The sequence below is a fragment of the Ruditapes philippinarum genome, unplaced genomic scaffold (assembly GCF_026571515.1).
Source record: "Ruditapes philippinarum isolate M1 unplaced genomic scaffold, ASM2657151v2 ctg5773_1_1_1_1, whole genome shotgun sequence".
NCBI lineage: Eukaryota > Metazoa > Mollusca > Bivalvia > Venerida > Veneridae > Ruditapes > Ruditapes philippinarum.
Window position 1 is genome coordinate 223,370 of NW_026853206.1, and position 25,473 is coordinate 248,842.

The 25,473-nt window shown below is 29.8% G+C and overlaps 1 protein-coding gene across 1 annotated transcript; it reads right to left on the reverse strand.

The window, feature by feature from the left end:
• Positions 1-2,558: 2,558 nt before the first annotated feature.
• LOC132736094 (uncharacterized) lies at positions 2,559-4,573 on the reverse strand. Its single transcript, XM_060723169.1, has 2 exons — positions 4,432-4,573; positions 2,559-4,193 (listed from the first exon to the last, which is right to left on the reverse strand). Exon 2 carries the CDS (start codon positions 3,828-3,830, stop codon positions 2,871-2,873), a length of 960 nt encoding a protein of 319 aa, XP_060579152.1. The 5' UTR covers positions 3,831-4,193; positions 4,432-4,573; the 3' UTR covers positions 2,559-2,870.
• Positions 4,574-25,473: the final 20,900 nt, after the last annotated feature.

Consider the following 25,473-nt stretch of genomic DNA (forward strand, 5'->3'; position numbering starts at 1 on the left):
TATCTACAGTTTTTAATTGGATATATAGGGGAGATAGAGCAGTTTAAGCTTGACTACCAAGAGTATCTCTCTTAACGTAAAGTAGCAATCACATGATATATTTCAAAAGTTTGATTGGTCAGATTTATATCACTCACTGCATTTCTGTAGATAAAGCAATGTAATTGCTATACATGTGTTCACACAGTGGATAAAGAACAATATTTTTAGGGTATATAATATTAATAACAACATGTATGGGAGGAAGAGACAAAATTTTATACAGTAATAAAAAAAAAGAGATAAAGCAATTTAAGAGTCAGACGACGATAAGTTACTCATAAAGATAACACGAAGATATCATTAATTCATTTTTTGTATTATATTATTTTATAATTTTAATTATAAACGATTACTATCTTTAAAAACTACATACATATATAAAAAATGAACCCAAAAATATTAAGCATAATAAGAGAATGCACAATACATAGGAGACGTAACTGCGGATGCCAACACAGCCTTACTCTTGCGCTATCAATGAGTTTAATTAAAGCTATACGCAAAGACTTTGTAATTAATGTGAAGCTCTTGTTGTAAAACTAAACATGCTGACTATAAGAAAACGTTGATAACGTCAAAATTCACTGCTTTCGTTAAAAGTTCGGACATTTCAAATATGAGAGTAAACTTTCTCAAGGAAGAAAGGATCACTGAATGCAGCTTGTAAACCAAGACATAGACTAGGTAAACTTACAATAACAACAATGCAAAACACAGTAACGTTACAATAAGTGGTGAATTTAAGTTTGGATTTAGAAATTTTTTATAAATGCAGTATTTTGTTGACATGCTGACAAAAATAGCAATGAAACATGCATTTTAAATGGATAAGAGTGATATCACATGTAATATTACATTTTAGTTCTAATTCCCAAGAGTCAGTCTTTAAGGAGTTGCTGTAGAGAAAAAATGAATAACAAGACCTCTTTAATCAATGTCAAGTTTTATTTGATACTGCTTTAAAAGTCTTTAGAACAATTCCCAAATCATTCAAAATAATGTTAACGCTTGAGCAGGAATTTCCCCCAGAATTTTAACGAGTAGACAACACTTGTATCAATAAAGCCAGCAAATATTATTGGATAAGATATGTGTAATACCCATACAAATACCATTAATTATTGTTTAGTGAGACTAGCGTTTAGTATAAAATATAGAGAAACTGAGTTCGTGTTAGATATATTGATTCAATATAAATAGATTTTACAAGAAATATATTTAAATTACATGCATGTGTCAAAAGTACATTACTTTTATAAAGTAACTGATTTTCATTTACATTCCCTTAATTTCTCAATTTATTTCATGAAAACATTTCAATTCACTGGCAATTCACATACTTTTTGCCTAATTCTGTTAACAATCATGGCTGCAAGGAGTTCAATTTTGAATGTATATTATAGGTGTGTACATAGAGGTGGTTTGACATATAGTACAGGACTGGACATATTTTAAGAAACCTTTATACAGTTTGATTAATAACAAGAACTTGTGTGCAAATTTTCAGGCTATTCTTCCTCTCCGTGTTTCAAAAATAACCGAATAACCACTTTTATTGTGAAAAAAGCCTTACAATGGGAATAATCTTATTAAACTCAACTCAAAATATAAAAAGGGTGTAAATATATTTCATTAACATGCTCTCATAAAGAACAGAACTAATCGAAATGTGTCCCACTCTGATTATCAGCTGTAAATAACGCTCCACTTTTAGATCTAACTGTGACCAAATACTAAGTCATTTCTGGTGACCATAATTTTTACACAGCAAGTCATCGGCGAGCTTTCATAATTTTGAAAGCGATGTGGTTTCTAATTTTAACCCTGGGAATAAAAATACTGCGTAGGTAATTTTCCCGATTCGAGAACAAACATGGTGCGTTGTCCATATAGCCGACATGTAAACTGACTAAACAATCTTGCCCTTTTAAAAATTGACTCTTATTATTTCAAGTTAATGTGTTAATTACTACTTCAAACATGTTTTTCCTTACCAAAGTCAACAATTTGTTAAACCTCCTCGAATAACGGTATTTCGATAATTCTTCTAATGCCTATGTAAAAACCGGTTGGATTGCATGGCTAAAATTAGCTTCCAAGGGTAATCTGAATTACAAAGAAGGTAAAACATATACGGTCGTCATCAGATGTACATAAAAGAAATAAGTAGATCGGAACTTTAGTCAGATTGGATGTGTCCATGACCATGAGTCACTAAGTAGTATATAACTTGGTAAGAGCCCACTTCGACTAAAAACAATTCTATGAATACTACTCTGTTAAAAGTGAACTTAATCACTCATTAGGTATACTTTTGGAAAATAATACTGAGTAATGCTCACCTCGAATTAAATCACAGATAAATTCACAACAATATTGAAAATAACTCAGCTACTTGTGCTGGCCTCCGGTAAAAAAATCAACCCCAGTGAGTAGAACCGACCTCGGGTTTAACATTTTTTCGCAGGGTAGTTTTTTTTACCAAACGCTACAACGTAAATCTATCATGTATTCAAGATACTGATTTATTCGCATTTCAACAAAACAGATCAAACAATAGGTCAACAAATCAGGTTTATCATCCGTTCAGCAAACATTTAATACATTATACATATTGATATATATTTAAATGCTATCTTAATTAGAATATATCAACATAACTTTGATAATAAGACCATGCATGAACCGAAGATAACCTTTACATAACTGCAATTCAAGTATTTATGTCAATAAAATTTTCATATTATAGGCATGTATGTCAATTTAAAATGTGATGACACGTAGCCAATAGCTTTATTTTCTTTCTTTACATGTGGTATTTTTTTAATTCATAAGGATTCGATTGTCCATAAAAAACTTGAATTTATATCCTTTGGCGTTGACAGACATGTTGTCTGCTGACCAAAAGGCAAGGCAAGGAAGCGAGAATCCTTCCTTTCTTGGCACAGGCATTTCTTAATGTCTGATTTTAACCATATCATGTAACATTCTTTGCCTATTGATGTATTCCCACGCACTTTCAATACATTCCAGAATTCTTTTGTATCTGTCAAGCAAAGATGACGTGCGCTTTCTGACGCACCAACAAAATTTGACTCTGTCTGAAAAGAGAAGACATTTCTTCCTTTCCTACGACTTGACTCCATAAAAACGCAATCAATGACCTTTCCAGAACGTAAATATGAGTCGCTGATTGTATAAAGCTTTGATTTGTCTGCAACCGACTCAATTATATACACTCCTTTATCTAAAACCACCAAATCTTCTACCAAAAGACCACGCCTTTCACAGAATGCCCTTGATAATGGCCAGTCACCTTGTAGTACTTCGTAGAACAATTTCACATTTTCCACTGTAGGTTTGTATAAAAACTCGAGAACAGACTGATCATTTTCCTGTTGTGCATCAATAACATTCCTGACAGATTCGGCGTTCACTTCTAACATGGACTGAAAACTAAAGCGGTATATGAGAAATAGTTCCCGAAAAGTCGCTAGGCAACAATATAATTCAACATTTCTCATCAAATCTTCAAAGTTGTTCATATTTTGTATTGCTGATTTTAACAATTTTCTTATTTTTTCACCCAGATATAATAGTTCATCAAGTCCTGTTTGAACTGGAACATCGGTTGCCATTAGCAGAAGATGCATCTTTTTATCATTTGGTCTGAGTTTGTTTGGATTAGGTAAACCTTGCATGTAGCTGATACAGTGTTTTATCTTTATGCATGATGCTAGGCACTTTGATCTGAGCTCTTCATTCATAATAGTACCAAAACGCGTCATCAGAAATGCAGACACGTCCTGCTCAGCAAAGAAAAATGTAATTACAGTTGTGGCGACGTTACATACAGTCCCGAGTATCCGTTGACCAGACACTTTTGATGTTGTTCCAATACAGTTGATAACCCCTTTTGAAAATTACATCAAGGATTTGATTGAAACGGCGAATTTTGCATCACGGCATACTTCATCTTCTTTATTCAATTGTTCACTGTCAAAATGTTTTGAATGCATTCTTGAAAGTTGGTTGTAGCTGAATCATCTAGCGAAAGACAGTTAACGTCGTCGGCTAGCTTCGTCAAAAGGCTTGTCTTACACGGCGACTGTTTTGCTACTTCCATTTCAGATATCGTCCTGATATATTTTCTGTAAGTACCAAAGTAGTAACCACAAAGTAGAGTAATAGTAAAGACTTTAATGAAGAAGATATATCTTATTCATTTAGACAAAAATATGAGCAGCTTTGAACAGTCATTAATTTAGAGATCGTTTGACAGTATTTTGCCTTTTCTTTACAAAACAGTTAATTTCATCTATCGAGATCATTTTATAAAAACTCATTGATAATCTTACAAAGTGATAAATTTTATAAAGAATAACGTACCTCTTTTTTAACTTGTCACGCTTTTCTTCTCATTTTCATTTAAACAAATTTGTCCTCAGAATGAATACTCCTAATACAAAATATAAGTAAAATATATCAATCATATATAAATTATTTGTACAAGTACATTTACTTAATTCAAGTGGCCACGTATAAGTAAACTTTTTATCTTGTACATATTAGATATGAAACTTTATCAGCTGACAGAAATAATGTTATCACTTTATAATACAGGATCATCGTGATGTTTATATTATCCATATGCACGACGATGCTAAATTTTTTCTGATTACATTGTTTTATTGGATGTATATGAACATATGGAAATTTATTGAGAGTTATACATGCAGTCATTATCAAAAGTACAAAATTCGTTTGCAACAAATAACAGAGACAAAACTATTATCACATGATTGTAACGTTTTTGAGTTTTATAGTATATTTTGTAAGTTGTAGCTTTACACTATTTCAAGATTTTACTGCTTCTTTTAAATCAATAAAAGAACTGCTATGTAAATAGAAAATCGGTTGTTTTGCGCTTTAAGTTTTTAATCTGTTTTGGGATTTACGAAATCAAAAAATGACAATTTTTGTATTATCAAACAATGCAAGAAACCATTTTCAGCTCTAGAGTTTAAATATTTTTAAAGGTTGAGGATTGCATATAAGAGACTTTAAAATCTGTATCATTTAACTTTTGACATTTACTTTAATTTTTCTGTGTGTGTTCCCAGTGTACTCTGTGATATAATTTTAATAAGAATTAATTTTCTAGATACATTGATCTGTTTGATTTGCGTTCTCAAACTATTTCGTTTTTCCAATATTTTATTAGATATACTTGCAGTGAAAAAAACTGGGTCATAATAGATATTTATAAACAATTCCTGTGGTTCCATTGCTTTGTTTTATCTTTAAACAAAGCTTACTCATCATATTCTCAATGAAATGACAACCCATAAATACGCTAGTATGCATGTGACATTTGTACATTTTTATTTATCTCGTGCGCACGGATACTATGTCGTGACCACGAGTTTCTAAGTCTTTACCACGAGATTTTTTAGTGGTGCGCATGAGATACTCACGCCTCCTAGTAAACTCAAGTTATTTTTTTTTCTTCCTTATATACGATAAAATAATGTTATGCATCATCACTAACAGAAAATGATAATGTAATCTTGTACTGGAAATATTTTTATAGTGTTGTTCTTTTTACATGATACGAGTGATTTATTAAAGTTTTACTACTAAAGGACATGCTTGTGATATACCACATACAAAAAAGGACAATGAATCCGAAGGTATTCGAAAACGTTAGAAGTATTTTAAAACTAAGCAAGAATCTTTTGTTATTGCTGTAGCTACTTCAGTGAGCTAATCTGAGGGACATTCAACACCCAACAGAATAAATCAACGAAAATTAAAAAGAACAAATTACATTACCGTTTACGTAAGGGAGCGATTTTCTAACATAAACTAATGAAAAAGTTGACTCGCAAACATGCAATCAAAGTCATATTTGAAGTAATTATCCGCTTCATATATGACATTGAAACAATGGCGTAACTGGTGCGATACTATACTAGAGTATTCTTTTCAAACATTAGAAATGTAAATTTTGTAACTGATATATATTTAATGTATGAAAACAGTAAAATCGAACAAATTATATAACAGGAATTTACTGGTATTTGGAATACTTATTTGTAATAGAAAAAATACTTATATTTAGACTAAAACTAATTACAAGCCATTGCAAGATATTTGTGGAACTTTAAATATATTAGGAAAAATTGCATATATTTTGTTTCCTGCTATATGTAACTATAAGCATTCCTTTAATGAATTATATTTTTAAGTATTTAAATTTGTTAAGATATATTAGATATAGTTATATATTTTCTCGACAATTGGATTTAATGATTTAATAATCTTTACGCCTGATAATACCATATTTGAATCAAGTATTTCGATGTAACCAGTTATTATTATGAAGTCCCGCTGTCATTGGATATTATTAAGCGTCTTGATACGCTATGGCACATATACATAAACAAATGTACTTACATCAGATGTTATATCATTTACATTATCCTTCAATATGTTCTCACAAAAGTGATATATCCGCTTTAATTAGAATCTCAAACGACCATCTGGCTTATATGTTTATATTTTCTACCCTATAAAAACATTTGAACAATTTTTAAAATGTTTCTACCAGAGATCAACCATGTATTAAGGTGCCGGTCCGTGAATGTTCCCATTTCTCAAATTGTCTCCTGTTTGCATCTTCGTTTCTAAGAGTATTTTTCTCTCTTTTACAACTCGTATATAAGTTTTACAGGTTTGATTTTTATGTTTAAATGTTAAACTCTGCATATGCCGGTGCTAGGGTCTTGGGCAGTAGCTTGTCTTTTCGATTACCGTTTACAAGCAGAAGTAATCAAATTTAGCCTTCAACATTTCATTTTTTGACGGTTTTGGTGTACTTTAGAGATTCCGTTTTTCTATTAAATTTAAGAATAAGCAAGACAAAGTAACTGATACATTTGAAATGTTTTTGCAAATATAAATTAGTTCTCCATGAATCAGATCAAGTCATATGTTTATCGATTCTGTAAGGAATTTAAATTACAAAGTAAAATGTACAACAGCAGCAGCAGCTTCGAACAAAATTTATCTAAAACTATTGTAATTTACAATAGAATTTTGTCACAACAGTTTTTGTTAAGTTGCAAAATGAAAGAAGAATGAAACAAACAATAAACACAATAATGTCGGACACATGAGGTAGTATAAGATCTAGACTCCATGTTTTGCAGTTGACAATTTGAACCAACAACTGTTTTCTACGAAGAACAAATTAGACAGTAAATCGTTTAAAGTTATATATGCTGATAAAGCGCGCAATAACTGTTGCCTCTGTATTAATATACCTTTTGATAACACCCTTATATCACATTTTAAATAATAATTATTTTATTATCATGAAACCAGAATGTAATAACGCCTCCAGGCACCGATTAAGCCAATGTATAATTCTTTTCATTCTATCTATCTTATAATTGTAATGATAAATTCATTGTTTACTAGAATTAGTAACAATGAACTGGTGTAACATAAGATCTATATGATATCCTCTCATGTATTAGTGTTCAGTTATTTCTCCTAGATAACTGTTAACATTTTAACAATACATGTAGTTCTTTTACACATCTATAAATCTCTTAAAAGCATTTTAGCTAACGATATCTAATTAAGAAATAACAATCGGCCTGAGAGGTGTATATCGGCTATTTAACACCGGTTTGGAGTTTTGATGCGTAGGAAATGACCACGAAGGCCGTAGGCCTGAGTGGTTAATTTTGTCGCATCAAAACGACAAAACCGGTGTTAAATAACCGATATACACCTCTCCGGCCGATGTTATTTCGATTCTAACACGATAGAATAAGGAAAATCACTAATGTTATTTTTCAAGCGGAAATAACTTCCGGTGCCGATTTTCGTATAACGCTGTTCGATTTTCGCACCCTACTGTTGCGAAGATAAAGAAATTATTAAACAAAAGAAATAATAAGAAAAAAAAAGTTATTTTATCAAGTTTTCAAAAAAAACAAAAAAAAACTTACGTCGTAATGTGTTTACATCAGGGCCCCATTTATCATTCTTGTATGTACGAAATAACGTCAGCTAGTTTATGAATGAGTTGTTTACTTAGGATGACGTCATTACGCTGCTTACGGATTGGCGCCGTTTTGTCCATATATTTATTGGCGTTAGTGTATGTGAGATATTATTTCGGTATTGTATGAAAAGAAAACATTATACAAACTGAAAATATGAATAAAAATGCATTTTATTGTTGCTTTAAAATGCTTTGTAAACTATACAATCGAGGGTGAAACCATAACAGCGCATATACAAGTAGTCCCTAACCGGTGTTTATTGGCAGTTTAACACCAGTTTTTTTCCTTCTTTGTCTATAGTGACAAAATCACGTGAGTGTTAGAATTATAATGTTCTATGAAATGTTGGTTATTAAGCAAATTCAAAGAGTTAACAATTTGAGCTTTAGTTAGACTACTCAACATCATTGGTAAGATTGGTCAGTAAATGAGCCATTGTTAAATAGCTTGCATCGAACGGATAAAAGGTAAGGAAAGGAGTACTGCCAAAACATTTTGCAAAGTTTCGTTGTATAGATATAAGTATTCTTATAAATAAACTAAACTTCAATTTTTTGCTAGCCAATCGTAAAAATTGTATACACAAAGATCTCGATAATATAATAAACCAGGAAAATAAGATTTAAATATCAGACTAAAAGCAATTTTTTATTTTTTTTTTTTTTGGCAATTGAGTGCAAGGTAGTTTTATTTCGCATTTCTTGAAATGAGATTGATAATGTTTTCATTTTACCAGCTTTCACTGATTATACTAAATCAATAACAATAAGTTTAACCGTCACGTTCTTTTGTTTCAATGGCATTTTGGAATATAGCGGTTATGAACAGAGCTTATACCCCTGACACAATGAACGGTTATAATTACTTATTGACTCAATACTGTGCTGACTCATAGAAAGCGACCATACACTGTTAATGCGACGATTTGTTGCAGACATTTTGAATGTATATCTTGCCAAAAGTATGCAAATAGCCTTATATATTATATAGAAGGTTAGCATGTCAGTCTTTATCATCAGAAGAAATTTTTGTAGTCTGAGAGATATATTGGGAAACTTATTTTTCATTCTAAAACGAAACTTAGACGATTGTACTCACAACCTACCTTCGACAGGAACAAATACTAGTTTTATATACAATAGCATAATGATTTTATTTTGATTATATTTTTTTTCTCTATGAGAATAATGAACTGTAGTTGTTCTGCAATATTAATACAGCGTTTTCTTTCGTTCACATTCGAAGCCAATGGTCATAAATAGATTAACCCAACATATTATACACATTATGTATATATTCTTTATCGCTAATCATTTCACATTAATCACACCAGGCAAGGCTTAAACATTTGTCAATCATACATGTTAATCAATTGTTAGGTCCTTAAGGCTTTGACTAGTATTGTATGTACAGTGCTGATTTTAAAGCAAAGCTAACATTTTCCCAAATGTTGTCTTTTGATATTTAAGATTTCTTTCAACAGTTTTGTGAAAACCTGGCCATTTTTGCTTGGCGTTAAGGAAAACTTATTACCACAGTCATAATACGGTGTTTCTATTACACACGAAAGACAGGATTATTTTACAATTTCTCTTATTTGTTTCGAATTTATGCCATATTTACAATCGTTTATCGTTATGTCTGTTCTCGATAATTTACTAAACGTATGCGACATTCAAGTAAAAAACAAAATAGCCTAGAGGATTGGTTTTAATTCATTCTATTCACGATTTTCCTTTCCACTGTCACATATGATAATAAAAAGAGAACCCATAAGAGACTATAAAATCCAAACTTGTTACTTTGAAGTAAAAACCGATCCCTATTGAGGTCATGTTAGAAGTTAATCATTTGAATGACATTGCCTTATAATATGAACAATTCTGTGAATTTAAAGACACATGAATTGCCTTTCATCTTCATATTACCATTCATTATCAATGTTTTTTTAATTAATAAATTGAATATTTATTTATTTATTAATGAAATATGTTTTACTTGATTACCTTTTTTCTGGAAAAATACAATATTTACTAACGAACATTCTCCATCGTATGCAGACACTATAAGATACCGTCATGTAAAATGCTGTGAAATAATGCATTGGGCGGTTTTGCTATCTTTTTATTTATTTTTTTACTTACTTATTTATTTATTTATTTATGCAGCATATTTCATTGGGTTTTCTTTTTTCTAGAAATATAACAAACATCCTCAAATGCAGTAACTATAAGATATCTTCTTGTAAAATAATGCATTGGTCGATTATCTAACTGCACAAGAATATCTTACGCGACTTTCAAATACATATGAAATTAAGAAGTATTTCTTTGCAAAAAAGACAGTGTAATAATTTGCAGGGTCTAGCAATCATGCACAGGAAACTCGTAAAATACATGTATATGTGTATAAGCAATATTAATTTTCCTGAAAAGGAATCCTTTTTCGGAGCCTATCTTGATCTACATATTTGTTCAAATTCTTTGCAAATTATGCAGTGCAATTCCCCTTTACGGCAATGTATGACGCATGGATCTTGTGAACGATACATGACAGGTAGATGTAGAATATGATAGCCTAATTGATTTGTTCTTCCTGCATATAAACCCTATTTTTTGTCGTAAAAGGCAAATTTCCCGGAGGCCACTGTCACTTATCTATTGATCCAATATCGTTGCATATTGGCGAGTGCAACAGTTTTGATGGTGCATTACATAGCTTGTTGCGAATTGGATAGTGCAATCTCTCGGAGGATCCAAGTCACATCAAAACAAAGCATTAGGCATCTGCCTAAGATGCTCGCGTGACATTGATATACTTCTGTTGGAATATTTGTTATTCTTTCTGTTTAGAATGTCTAAAAGATTTTCACTTTAAGCACCTGTTTTCGGATCCAACCATTACCATGCATATTGCTCTTTCCTATTTCTTTGCGAGTTTGACCATAAAATAGTAATCTAGGTCCCTGTACGGTAATATATACAGCATGGATCTTGCCAAAATATAAGGATAGAGAAATATTTTAGCTTAAACAAAAAATGCGTGTCCTACACCGAATGATTAAAGTACAGATCTAAACAGCATCTCGCGAGGAAAAAAAAGTTAAAAAGAACATTTTTACGCTTAATTGATCATGGAGCCACCAGATGACCGCGTATCATTGGTCTCTTAGTATATCAGGCGATTTCTTTATTTACGAATTTTCAAGACACATCAATATTTTTCTAAGCACTTTATGACATATTTATTGTCAAATTTCGTTGCAAATTGACTAGTGCGTTTTTGTTTTACTGCAACAGTAAGCACTTAGCACTTGCTAAATATAACAGGACATTCATATGCCCGCGTGCCATGGACTTTTGTAGGTGCAATTACTTCTTTGTATTTCTATTTATAAACTTAACAATTATTTGTAAAAGCACCATTTTTCTTGTGTATACTTGACCCACTTTTTGACTTGGTTTCTTTGCAAATTAAGCAATACAAACGGTTGGATGTACCCTTAAAAATGAAGCATTCAAAAGCACCATTCTGTGAAGCCCACCGTGACATACTTATTTATCCAATTTCTTTGCAATTGGCCAGTACAAAAGCTTGTTGAGTCCAGTTTAAGAAACAATAAGGCGCTATTTAGTATCTTTTAAATACCAATATGCCTAAAAAAATGAATGTGTCTCATTTTAAGTTGTCACTGAAGCTACATTAAAATACAATCGAGTTTAATCATTTGTTATAAACTGGTTTATAAACTAGCATGAATTTTTGTTCTTGATAAATCTAATCTTGATGTCCAATTTAGAAACGCGCCTTTGCATAATTCCATCGTTTAAAGTAGTGTTTTATGAATTAGTGAAATATATCACAATTGCCAACAAAGATCATCTATGTAAAATGTGCCTTGGGCACATTACTACGAAGTATATTTTGATGATATTACAATTTAGGACTGTTAAAGTATTTCTTAATCTAATACATGTAAACATATGCCTAAAACCAGTTAAAACTATGACGCTTAGTTTCTTTTTTTTTTCTTTTTTAGGGAGGTCATCAATTAATCATGAACAAACAATTCATAGTACATTTTAATTTTTACAGTTTTATCAGTCGAAACGAAATATTTTATCCTTATATGAAATAAAATGATTGTTGTGATACACATGATGTGACCTTGCAAGGGTAATAAAGTTTTTTGTATCAATATTATAACAAACCTCTTTGCGGATATGAAAGGCAATTTTGTTACGGCCTTGATGCCTTTTTATTCAGAAACATGGAATGTAGTCAATCTTCAAATTCATTTGTTCACTACTTAATGCTTACTGTTTATTTGCTACATTCAATATCATCTACAGACAATGTAATTTGTCAAACAACGTTCTTCCAAAATAAGTAAATATCCATATCTGTCAACTATAATGTAAACATTCTATTGAAGTGACTTCAAAGAACAAAGAACGTTTGGCTTTTATGATCTAGTTATTGTTTGTGAAGCGTATGAGTGATATAAGTTTTATGATATGATGTGGGTTGAGAAAAATATATACAGTTAATTTCAATATCAGACGAATTACATTGTTACTGAAGTAAGTATTCACTTTTGACAGATGAGATTGTTTTTAGAAGAAACATGAGTTGCGGAGACAAATTGAGTTTAATAAAACTATTTTTACTGAATCAATCTTGAGCTATTCGTCAGGAGTTTCCGGTATTCTGATGAAAAAGCAGACATGGAGATTTTAAGAGGAACGCAAAACCAATGAGTACAACATTTACATGAATAGCTTACACAAACAGGAATATAAATCTCAAAACATTTTTTTTATTTTACATTTTGCTTAACAGGTTTAATGTGGCATGTTAAAGGAGGAAATGGAAACATAGTAAGAAACCAACATTGTAAGAATATGTGAATAAAATTACAACACTTAAAAACACACCATTAAAGTAAAATATTGTTATTTTTTATAGTGTTTAATTACTATATTGTTATTTTGCATTTCTTTTATTTTTAATAAGATAAGAAATCAGCTTAATTTTATGCATTATTTTAACAGAAGAATATTTTGGATTACATTTTTGTAATGTTAATTTCCCATATGTCACTGAAGATATTACTGTTATTACAATTTACCACATGACTAAGAAATTTGTACTGTTACAAACAGGCTAAAACATCGGGTAACAGTATTTTTCTCGGGATGATATTTTTCTGATACCCACAAACATATATGTTACTTATATAATAATAATGAATATGATATTGCCCGACGATGGAAAAATATGGCTTGTTGTTAAAACATTTTTTGAAAAGATAACCAATGTTCAATCAAATGATAAATACATATTATTAAAATGTAGATAGTTTTGTCACTATAAAATAAAATGTAAAGGATAGTTCTAACGTAAAATGTACAGGAATGAGGATAGTTATTTATCTTTTAGGTTAATTTGTAAATGATTACACAATTTATTAAGTCAAACGAAAAACAACTAAAAAGGACATCTTAAATAGGACTTGTTCAATATCAATATGCTTTAATTTAATTTCAATGTTTACAAAATGGGTATTTTCTTAATAGCTACAAGAAATTATTATCATGTCATTGTTATGAAGTTCTTTTTGTATTGAGAGTATTTTTTTAACAGATACTTCTTGTTTTTTTATTATCAGTTAAATACGTTCATTTTGCATGCAGATGTTTTGCTGTATTTAGTAAAGAATACATGTTATTATCATTTGCAAAAAAAGAATAAAACAAACAACAAACAACAACTGAATACTCGTTTGAAAAATTATTTTACGCACTGTTACACAGAAGAGTCAATCCTATATGAGTTTTTTTTATTTTTCTGTTTCATAACACGATTAATAAGACCTCCTTAATCAATGTCAAGTTTTATTTGATATCGCATAAGATTTCTCTTTAGAATAATTCCCTCATTGATGGAAACAATGTAAAATATCTCAATTGGAAGCAGAAGTTGTCACCAATATATATACGTCCAGACACATTGAAAGGATATCTTTGTGATAAGGACTTTATTGAGAATATTTTGTAATCAACGAGAGAAAGAACAGTTTAGAAAAAAAAACTTGATGCGGATAAGTAATAGAAAATCAATTTTGACTAAATGATTGATATTATGAGGTCATTTTACATTGTTGAGTTTAAAACTGAATTCTGTTGGACAAGTACACAGCCGTCAAATCTATATTGGACGAGGCTTTAGAAGCTTTGTATGAGTCCAATAGAATCAGTATTGAAGTCATCCATGTATAGTTACCTCTTTATTTCACTTTCTCGACAGAACTTTGTTAATTCAAGTACAATAAGCATTTATTGTAAAATATTTTCCCCTGAAAATGAAAATGATGCCAGATGAAGTACTATATGAATTTGATAAAGATATGTCATGTCGGACTCTGCAAATGAAAACGAGGCTAAATGAGGGTTTCATATGCATTTTATATGGATGGGCTACTCTAACATAAAGGACATTGATTAATTCACAAAAAAGTAATTGTTGCTTTACTATTTAACAGAAACTTTGCGAGCGTGATTCAAATAAATTTTTACCTTGTGGGATAACTGAGAAATTATTACAGGTCGTAGATCTTGTATGCTACTAGTACGATATTTATTACCATGACAAACAAGTGAATGATATATTAATGGTTAAAATATTTTAACTGTCCGAGAAGAAACTTAAGCTGCATCTAGTCATAACTTACAGAAAATACGAAAGATACGTTGATGCAACTTGCTATGTGCATAAGGACCATTTGAAGATTATGCACGTCATCTTTCTCATTGCGGCTGGTATGGTGCGAAAATGATATAAAACAACAATGCAAACTGAACTATACTGGTCATTAAAATAACTCATAAAGCATAAAAGCTAGGTCAATGACTATGAATATAGGAGATTTTGCATTTTCATTATATTTTTTTAATTAAAATCTGTATCTTGATAAAAGTTAAAAGTACAAAAGCTCCGTTGATAATACTTGATATGTGAATTTACCATTATATGGAGATTAGCCACGTCATTTTATTTTTTTATCCTTATATATATCCATCATTCCGTCTTTCAAAAGAAATCTTGATCCTGCAATAACTCAAAAAATACAAAAGCTGCTGCGCTGAAACCTCGTATATGGAATCAGAAACACTTAACCGGTTTGAGACTTTTTGTTATGTCTGCGACAAGTTCTTGTTTGTATAGCATTTGTGTAAATTAGTGAGAATGGGCGTGAATGAACGCAATAATATAGGCCAATTCCATCTGTACTGAAAACGAATAATATTTTGTTCATAAGAACTACGCCGTTTTGAAATTCATATTGGAGCAGTAAAATATATTCTGTATTTTATGCCGCTCTCCTTTGTCAAATCATCGGGTTTTCTTCTAAAACAAACTACGAACAACTATTGACAAAATACCAACCAAGTAACTCTAGTTTGATAAACTCAATTTGTCTTTATAACCGATATTCGTTCCCTTTCGACTTTTATCCGTAAAAACAAAAAAATTTCTTTTTGTTTTAAAATTTTTAACAAGTTAACCTGAAAATTCATTAAATAAAATTTTGAATTTAATTTGCCTGAAGTTTTTACAAACTGACCAAATTTACAAATAACGTCATGTAAGCTAATGGTAATGACAAAATTTACATTGAAGCTTGAGTTTAAGTTAATGAAAAAGAAACAAACAATCAAAGGATTTATAGAAAATTGGAAAAAAAAACCCCTTTTGTACAGTACTGTTAAATTTTAAAAAAAAGAGGGGACCAAAAAAAAAAAAATCAAGAAATCAAATTTTGAGAAAAAGGGGATTTTAAAAAAAATTAATAAAGAAAAAGGGTTTTCAAGTAATAACTAAAATGTTTAATGTGCAAAATTTTAAAAAATTTAAATTTTTAAAAAATTGTTTTTTTTAAAATTTAGAAAGGTTTATTTAAATCAACACTTTTTTTTTTTGGGAAATCCCTAAAGTTAAAATTTTTTAAAAAATTTTTTAAAAAATTTTTAAAAAAATTTTTTTGGAAAAATCATTCATATCAAATTTTTAAAATTTTGGGTTTAAAAATTTAACCAAAAGTTTAAAAAATCTATTATATTTTTCCCCTTTCTGAAAGGGGGGGGTTGGGGCAGGCATAGAGGATAGCAAAGTTTTCTTCCAAAAAACCTTTTAAGTAGACCTATAAAATACTTGTGGGGATATTTGCTCCCTTTTTTTCCAAAAATTATTTATGTGAAAATGAAAAAATTAAAAGGGGTTTAAACCTTTATTACTAAAATTGGACGAATCCCCAAAAAAATTCCTTTTTTTTAATTAGTTCTAAAAAAATTTTTTGTTATCTTTTTTTTCATTTTTGTGCCTGTTTTGATCTATATAATTTTCAAAATTTATCTTCTAAGACTCAGACCGTTAAGACCTCGGAAGAGCTCCTTCAAAACGTTTTTTTTGTACGTACACAAATATAATAAGCATTTTAAGGAAACATTTTGCATCTGAAATTATATAACATTATTGGCCATGAAAAATATTGTATCCAGACTTTATACCATTTCATGAAGGTCTAGTCTAATACGTTCACGCCATTTGTTCATGACACTCATTTACATTCTTGAAAATGATCTAAAATAAAAACCGTTAAAACGCTTTCAATTCGGGCAGAGAATCACACAAAAACCGATTTTAATCTAATTCTCAGACAATTGTTGATTATCATTTGCTTATTAATTTCTTTCAGTGCCCATGTTAATCAATGTATGGGATTTTATCATCTTAAGGTTGTTTTTCCTTACTTCATTGGAACCCTCTTAAAACTAGGAGTATAACAGCAATGAATTAATAAATATAGTCTGGTTCTTGCATTATATATTTTATTAAACTATATTTTTTGAAACAACTACCATGAAACATTGGCACAGAATATAATTGAAAATCCGTTACAAAAGAAATTGAGCGCTTATGGCATATAACACTAAGTTGCTTTTAACTACGATTGACATAATTTTCATTATATAATTTAGATTATGTAGATGGAATTTGTATATTCAAGCGAAAATTGTTTTCATCAATTCGTGATGATTCTTCACGAATAGAAACAATTTACAATTAATGAAATTTGTTTCACACATTTTATACTTCACCTGAACAGAAATTTACCATTTCCCTTAATTTAGAAACAATAATGGTAATAATACTTGAAAATAAAACTTGAACAATTCTATTACCAGAAGAAAGAAACAAGGAAACTAGAACCTTCGGAAAGATTATAAGAACGACATACATTTTAAGTGTGAAAAACGTAGATATTTGATATATTGTTGGAATAAGTCGTTTGTTAAGCTATGCTTAAAAGACTTTTTGCCTGAGATTTTAAATAGATTGTTGCTTTTAGTTTATGAAACATTTTTTGGTCTATGAAGCATATAAGAAGCCTAGCTTCCGATTTACCTACTTTAATCAGGCACGTATATACAATATGCTTAAACCATGTTGTCAATAGATACTTTATTCACAGAAGTGTCGCACAGTGAAAAAAATGTTGTGTTACATTTTTTAGTAATTAAAATGCCTTCTTGATGCCATCAGAATTGTTAATATCTGACTTTTTGTTATATTTGTATAATTTATTACATGTGTTACATGACAGTGTAACACAAAGGAGACATAATGCTGGATTAACAAATATCAAATGATGTTCAGTTTGAAATGTGAAATGTTTACACATACCATTATATTCTGAGTGATGGGATATGCCATGTTACATATAGAATCATTTTAATATAACTTTACTGTAAATCCACCTATTGTAAATGCAGTAAAATTGGATTTTACCCCTGATTTTCAATTTTGTTTCTCATATCAACAAAAACTAATTATCACATACCTTTGTCGCTTTTGCAACTCCGTAAAAATTGTTTCGCACGGCCGTACATATATTTAGTCTGGACGTCATTTTGCATTATACAAACTTAGTGTTGAAACGGTCTAAATGGTAACGTTACATTTTAGGCACGTCAATAACAAAAAAAGAATTAGTGTAAATAGTTGTAAATTGATAATTTGATAAATAGAGTATTATATATACGGGTAGATTCATTATTAAATTTATTGAATTCGCATGATATAATTTTATGAAACTCGTTCAATAAATTCATTTATATCCTCCTTTTCTCTCTTAACATGGCTGGAGTCTTTTTGTACAGAATTCTTTTTGTTATGATGTGAGATATGCCCAACAAGAAGATTGACATAGAACCATAAAATATTAATGTGAATGTTATGAAAAAGTTCAATAGTTACCGGCGTTCGGACTCATCTGAGTATGTTAAATACTAAGAAATACCAATGATTAAACTTTGAGTTCTTAACATACCAGTGTTTGTCGGACATGGACAGTAGCTTCCGTTATCAATTGCCGTTTTTTTAACAGGCTGAAGCAAATCAGTCATGCAATTGTTTTTGATTTAGCAGTATTTGGCGATCATTTGAACGCTCATATTTAACTATGACTGTATGAATTTGAATTTTACAGACAGGATGGAATATTGTCTTTAACTTTGTCTGCTCGAAAGTTTTGATTTACAGGTTTAGGATCACACTTGTCTTTTCTACTGTTTAGATTAAATAATTTAAATCTTATATTTTAGCTCGAATGTTAAAGCCTTAAGCTTATCTGAAACTCTTCAGTAGAGCAAAACTCATGTCTCAGCGACAAAAACCTTAACCACTTATCCGCTTCAAGGACTTGTTTAATGTTCCATTGAGAATGTATAAATTCAACATTATAAACTAATCCAACATTGCAAATTTATTTGTACATATGAGTGTATTATTTGTATCACATTGATTATACGCTGATGTTGAATAAATCTTGTTGTGTTTCCTTTACATTTTCTGGTATTAAAAATAATAATAAAGTGCCAACAAATATATATAAATGAAAGTGAATATTAATAACTGAGATAACGTATGGCCCAACATTTTTTAGAGTAAATTTCAGCAAAGCTATACTACCAAAGAGCATGATAGCAAACAAATCAAGGAAATAAATAAGAGGAACATTATGAGACAAGGTTCATCTTCGACATTTCAGTCTGTGAAAATCTTTGTTCTGAGTGTTTGTTATCTTGCTATGAATGTCTTATTGGTAATTAATCAAATTTTCCATCCAAACGGATGTTCTTTATGCATAAATGCAGTCGAAATCCAAATTCATCGCTTTTAGACAACGTGGAAAGAGATGATTCACATGTATTGACATGCAATCATGAAATAAACACAAATCAAATGCTCAGTATTTTTATTTAACAACTTAATTTGATAGCTGAAGCAACAAAAAACGATTTTTTTTGCTAAAAAAAGAATAAAAACATACGAGTATTTCAATTATCATACTTTGTTCTTTATTTCTTATATTCTTATAATGAACGAATCAATTTAACTAAGAAACGTGAAATAAATACTCGTTTAATCATAACAAAAATACCCGATTGCCACAATTTGTTGTTGTTGTTGTTGTTGTTGTTCATTTCTGAAAATGTACTGGTATCTTATTCCATAATAACGATGTCCGAGGTATTCTTAAAATACTATCAGAGTCATATCGAATAAACTTTGATTGTTAAACAAATTGTTTGATTATAATTACAGAATTCGCCATCAGGATTTATTTCTCTTATGGATGTTACGATGACATTAATATTTAAGAAGTATGTGTACATGTTTCTTTGTTTGTTCAGCAATAGTATGTGAAAAGTAATAAAAAATTAGCTGAACATTTCAGATTCATATGCAGCAAACGATAAATGATAGATTTAAAAATTTTATCCAAGAAAAATGTTGAATCCTTGATATTATCAGACGACACTACAATTCTGCAAATACGAGATAATCATTCGTCAAGGACGCGACTGTTTTATTCCTTAATTGATACAAGTTTTGTTGTCTCTCAATGGTTATCGGAGGAAATTGTAATTTGATAGGTTGCCATTGTTTCGAATGATGTGATTATTACTCCAAAGAGTCTGTACATGCATAATCAATTATAACTTGACATTAATTAATTGATACAGAATTCATTTTAGCTTTAAACTACAAGACACACGCTCGTATTCTACCCTTGAACGAACAAGCACTGAACAATGTTTGTTATGCTTGTGTCTTTTTTGCTTAAAGGTACAACGACTTGTTCCTGACGGGCCATCAATTCTTAGATTACTACCGAGTATAAGCAACTTGACAATGCCGCTGCAGCTGATTAAAAAAGGTCTTTTTAAGCACGTTTTTCATCAGCCGTAGGAGAAAATTCATAAAGGAACACACACAGCATTGTTACACACATTAATATACTATATTTAAATTCATCTAAGATGCATTTTAAGGCACGTGGTAATAAAATTGAATTTAAAATTTAAGTTTACTTCATATATTGCTTTTTATCATTTTATCATCTTCTTTGTTTGCTATAGATGCATAGGCCTTCAAGATCATTCGAGTTTCTCTTTTTTCAAACACCGATTGCCGAATGCTTATACTAGTTCTAGTTCACATGTTATATATCAGTATTTGAGAATGACAGGAATGGATTTTAGTACTTTTATTTGTATTAAAATGATTATAATGGTGATACTGAATAAATCTTGTAATATAACATTGTACGGTATCGAAGCAAATAGAATAATACCGGTATGCCTACAATGCACTTCTATGTAAAATGTGCTATGGCCAAATTAATACAAATTATATTTTGGTGATATTCCACTTTAGGAATGTTAAAGTATTTCTTAATCTAATACATGTAAACATATCCCTAAAACCTTTCTTTTTTCTTTTTAGGGAAGTCATCAATTAATCTTGAACAATCAATTCATAGTTCATTTAAATTTTACAGTTTTGTCAGTAGAAATGAAATATTTTAATCCTTATATGAAATAAAATGATTGTTGTGATACATATGATGTGACCTTACAAGGGTAATAAAGTATTTTGTATCAATATTTTTCAACAAATCTCATTGCGGATATGGAAGGCAATTTTGTTACGTCTTTTAATTCACGGAATGTAGAAAGTATTGAAATTCATTTGTTCACTACTTAATGCTTACTCTTCATTTGCTACATTGAATATCATCTACAGACAATGTAAATAGTCAAACAACTTTCTTCCAAAATAAGTAAATACCCATATCTGTAAACTATAATGTAAACATTCTATTGAAGTGAATTCACGTATTTTACAGATTAGCCATAAAGAAACTTAAGTGTCGACATTCATAACTGCTGTATGCTCGAGGAACGTTTGACTTTTATTTTCTGGTTATTGTTTGTGAAGCGTATGAGTGATGTAAATTTTATGATATGATGTGGGTTGAGAAATAAATTTATTTAATTTCAATATCAGACGAATTCAATTGTTACAGAAGTAAGTATTCACTTTTGACACATGAGATTGTTTTTAGAAGAAATATGAGTTGCGGAGACAAATTGAGTTTAATAAAACTATTTTTACTGAATCAATCTTGAGCTATTTCGTCAGGAGTTTCCGGTATTCTGATGAAAAAGCAGACATGGGGATTTTAAGACAATGAGTACAACATTTACATAAATAGCTTACACAAACAGGAAAATAAATCTCAAAACATTTTTTTTTATTTTACATTTCGCTAAACAGGTTTAAAGTGGCATGTTAAAAGAGGAAAAGGAAACACAGTAAGAAACCAACATTGTAAGAATATGTGAATAAAATAAAAACACTTAAATCACACCAATAATTTAAAAGTAAAATATTGTTATTTTTGTAAAGTGTTTAATTACTATATTGTTATTTTGCATTTCTTTTATTTTTAATAAGATATGAAATCAGCTAAATTTTATGTATTAACAGATGAATATTTTGGATTGCATTTTGTAATGTTAATTTCCCATATGCCACTGAAGATATTCTTACTGTTAATACAAGCGTACCACCTGACTAAGAAATTTGTACTATTACAAACAGACTAACGCATCGGGTAACAGTATTTTACTCGGGATGATATTTTACTGTTACCTACAAACCTATATATATGTTACTTATATAATAATTATGAATATGATATTGCCCGGAACTGGGAAAATATGGTAAGTTGTTAAAACATTTTTTGATTAGATAACCAATGTTCAAACAAATGATAAATACATATTATTAAAATGTAGATAATCTTCTTGCAGTTATCAAGGGTAGCAAAGTAAAATCATTAATTAACAACCTATTTTAAGGCATTTTTGTGCACAGTTCATTCTAACATAAACATGAAATGCCTTTTTTTATAAGTTCGGAACATTTTTTTTATGTACACGTATGTATTTATCTTCATACACTCTGACATTTTCTACCATTCCTCCTACACTATTCTTTTTAGATTTGGTGTTCTTTTCCAATCAAAATAAATTGCAAAAAATTCATGCTACAATCATGAAAGAATAACAAATTAACATTCAGAACTGTTTGACATTCTACTCACGACTTATTCCCCGCAGTCATATATATGAAAAAATGTAGCCCCATAAGGAACTATAAAATCTAGAGTTATTATTTCGCGAGTTATTATTTCGCAGCAACAACCGCTCCCTATTGAGGACATATAAGACAGTCAATCATTACAAATGACATTGTCTATAATACGAACAATTATATGAATTCAAAGACACATGCATTGTCTTTGAATTGATATATTGAATTAGGGATTCTGTATTTATCTATTTTATATTTTAATACACTAATTGTTTTGTAACATCTCCATTCGTTGTCATTATTAAACACACTTTTTGCGTCTTCTGGCAATATTCAGTACTAGGTATTTTCCGTTTATTTGAAGAATGTTAACTTATTTCTTATGTCAGTCTTGACAAATAGTGTAATAATTTCAGAGAGAACTTAATTGATTAAACCAAATGTGTTGAATGGAGCAATACATAAAGTTGTAGACCAGTGTAATGTATATCATAGATAAAAAAAAACGTTTGGCTGAATATGGGTTGTATACTATGCATTCCTCCAATGCCGGGCAAGCAGATTTCTTTTTTTTTCGGACAAAGTCCGTCTGTTATCGTACAATTAACATGGAAGGACTGAATATAAGAAGACTTTTCATTGGTCGTTTTAAAACTGAAATCGGTGAATCTCATTGGTCAAATTAAAATAAAATGAAAAGGACAATACTTAACATTCTAAAAAATAATAATAATGTAAAGGATTGTTCTAAAATAAAATTTTAAGGATAGATCTATGATAAAATGAACGGGATAGTTTTGTCACTATAAAATAAAATGTAAAGGATAGTTCTAAAATAAAATATACAGGAATGAGGATAGTTCTTTAACTTTTAGGTTAATTTGTAAATAATTACAAAAATTAAAAAGTCAAACGGAAAACAAGTAAAAAGGGCACCTTAAATAGGAGTTGTTTTTCTTTGAAAAATCATCATTATCAATATGCTTTAATTTAATTTCAATGTTTACAAAATGGTTATTTTCTTTATAGCTACAAGAAAAAATTATTAATCATGTCATTGTTATGCAAGCATTGCTAACAGTTTCTTTTATATTGATAACTTTAAAATAACATACCTTTGCATGTTAAACAGTTATATTTCGACCGAGTATCTTTTTAACATATACTTCTTGTTTATTTTATTATCAAATAAATACGTTCATTTTTCATGCAGATTTTTTTCCTGCATTAAGTAATGAATAGTTATCATTTGCAAAAAAAAACAACAACAAAAACACCTGATTACTCGTTTGAAAAATTATTTTACGCGCTGTAACACAGAGGAGGCAATCCTACATGAGTATTTTTTTTCTTTTTCCTGTTTCATAACACGATTAATAAGACCTCCTTAATCAATGTCAAGTTTTATTTGATATCGCATAGGATTTCTCTTAAGAATAATTCCCTCATTGATGGAAAGAATGTAAAATATCTCAATTGGAAGCAGAAGTTGTCACCCATATGAATTTTTAAGCAACCGCCTTTTCTTACAAGCACATTCATGATACATACGCTAGTATGGTATAGAAATCAAATCATAGAGGAATTTTATACATTTTTCATTTGAATATACTTTGCAAAAAACAGATAACAATTTGAAAGGATAAATATGGATCGTTTGTTTTCTTTTTTCCATTCATTCCAAGCTTAATTTTACTTGTTGTTAATTGGACATTGAGCTAAGGTAAATAAACGTAATGTTTACTATTATGTTTAAACATACGGTCTTCATTTAGTACTATTGTTAGCCAGATTTGTAATGTTTCTTAAGACGAAAATCAATTGTAACGTCCAGACACATTGAAAGGATATCTTTGTGATAAGGAGTTTATTGAGTATATTTTGCAATCAACGAGAGAAAAAATAGTTTAGAAAAAAAACTATTTGTACTTGATGTGGATAAGTAATAGAAAAGTCACATTTTTTTTGACTAACTGATTGATATTATGATGTTATTTTACATTGTTTTGTTCAAAACAGAATTATATTGGTCAAGAACACAGCTCAAATCTATATTGAACGGGGAGCTAGTTAGAAGCTTTGTACGAGTCCAATAGAATCAGTATTGAACTCATCCATTTGTAGTGACCTCTTTATTTAACTTTTTTGACATTTCGACAGAACTTTGTTACTTCAAGTACAATAAGGAACTATTGTAAAATATTTGTCTCTGAAAATGAAAATGATGCCAGATGGAGTACTATATGAATTTGATTTAGATATGTTGGACTCTGAAAATAATAAAAAAAACGATGCTTAATGAGGGTTTATATGCATTTTATATGGATTGGCTACTCTAATATAAAGGACATTGTGAACTTCACAAAGAGTAATTATTGCTTTTCTATTTAACAAAAACTTTCCGGTTAACACGTCAATTACCCAGGTGGGATTACTGATTGATATGTTATATAATTGTGAGTTTATTCTGCAGAAAACCGGAATAAATTTTTGAGCGTGATTCAAATAATTTATTACCTTGTGGGTTAACTGAGAAATTATTTCACGTCGTAGATCATGTATGCTACTAGTACGATATATATTTTTATGACAAACAAGTGAATGATATATTAATGGTTAAACGTAATCAAGTCGGAATATCTTAACTATTGACAAAATATCAAAACAGTAACCAAGTAAAATTGGTAAAATTGGTTTGATAAACTCAATTTGTCTTGATAACGCAATTTGTTCCTACGACTAATTTATCCGTCAAGATCTTAAAACAAAATTTATTGTCTGACATTTAAATGTAACAACTTTACACTTGAACATTCATTGAATAACATATTTGGACTTT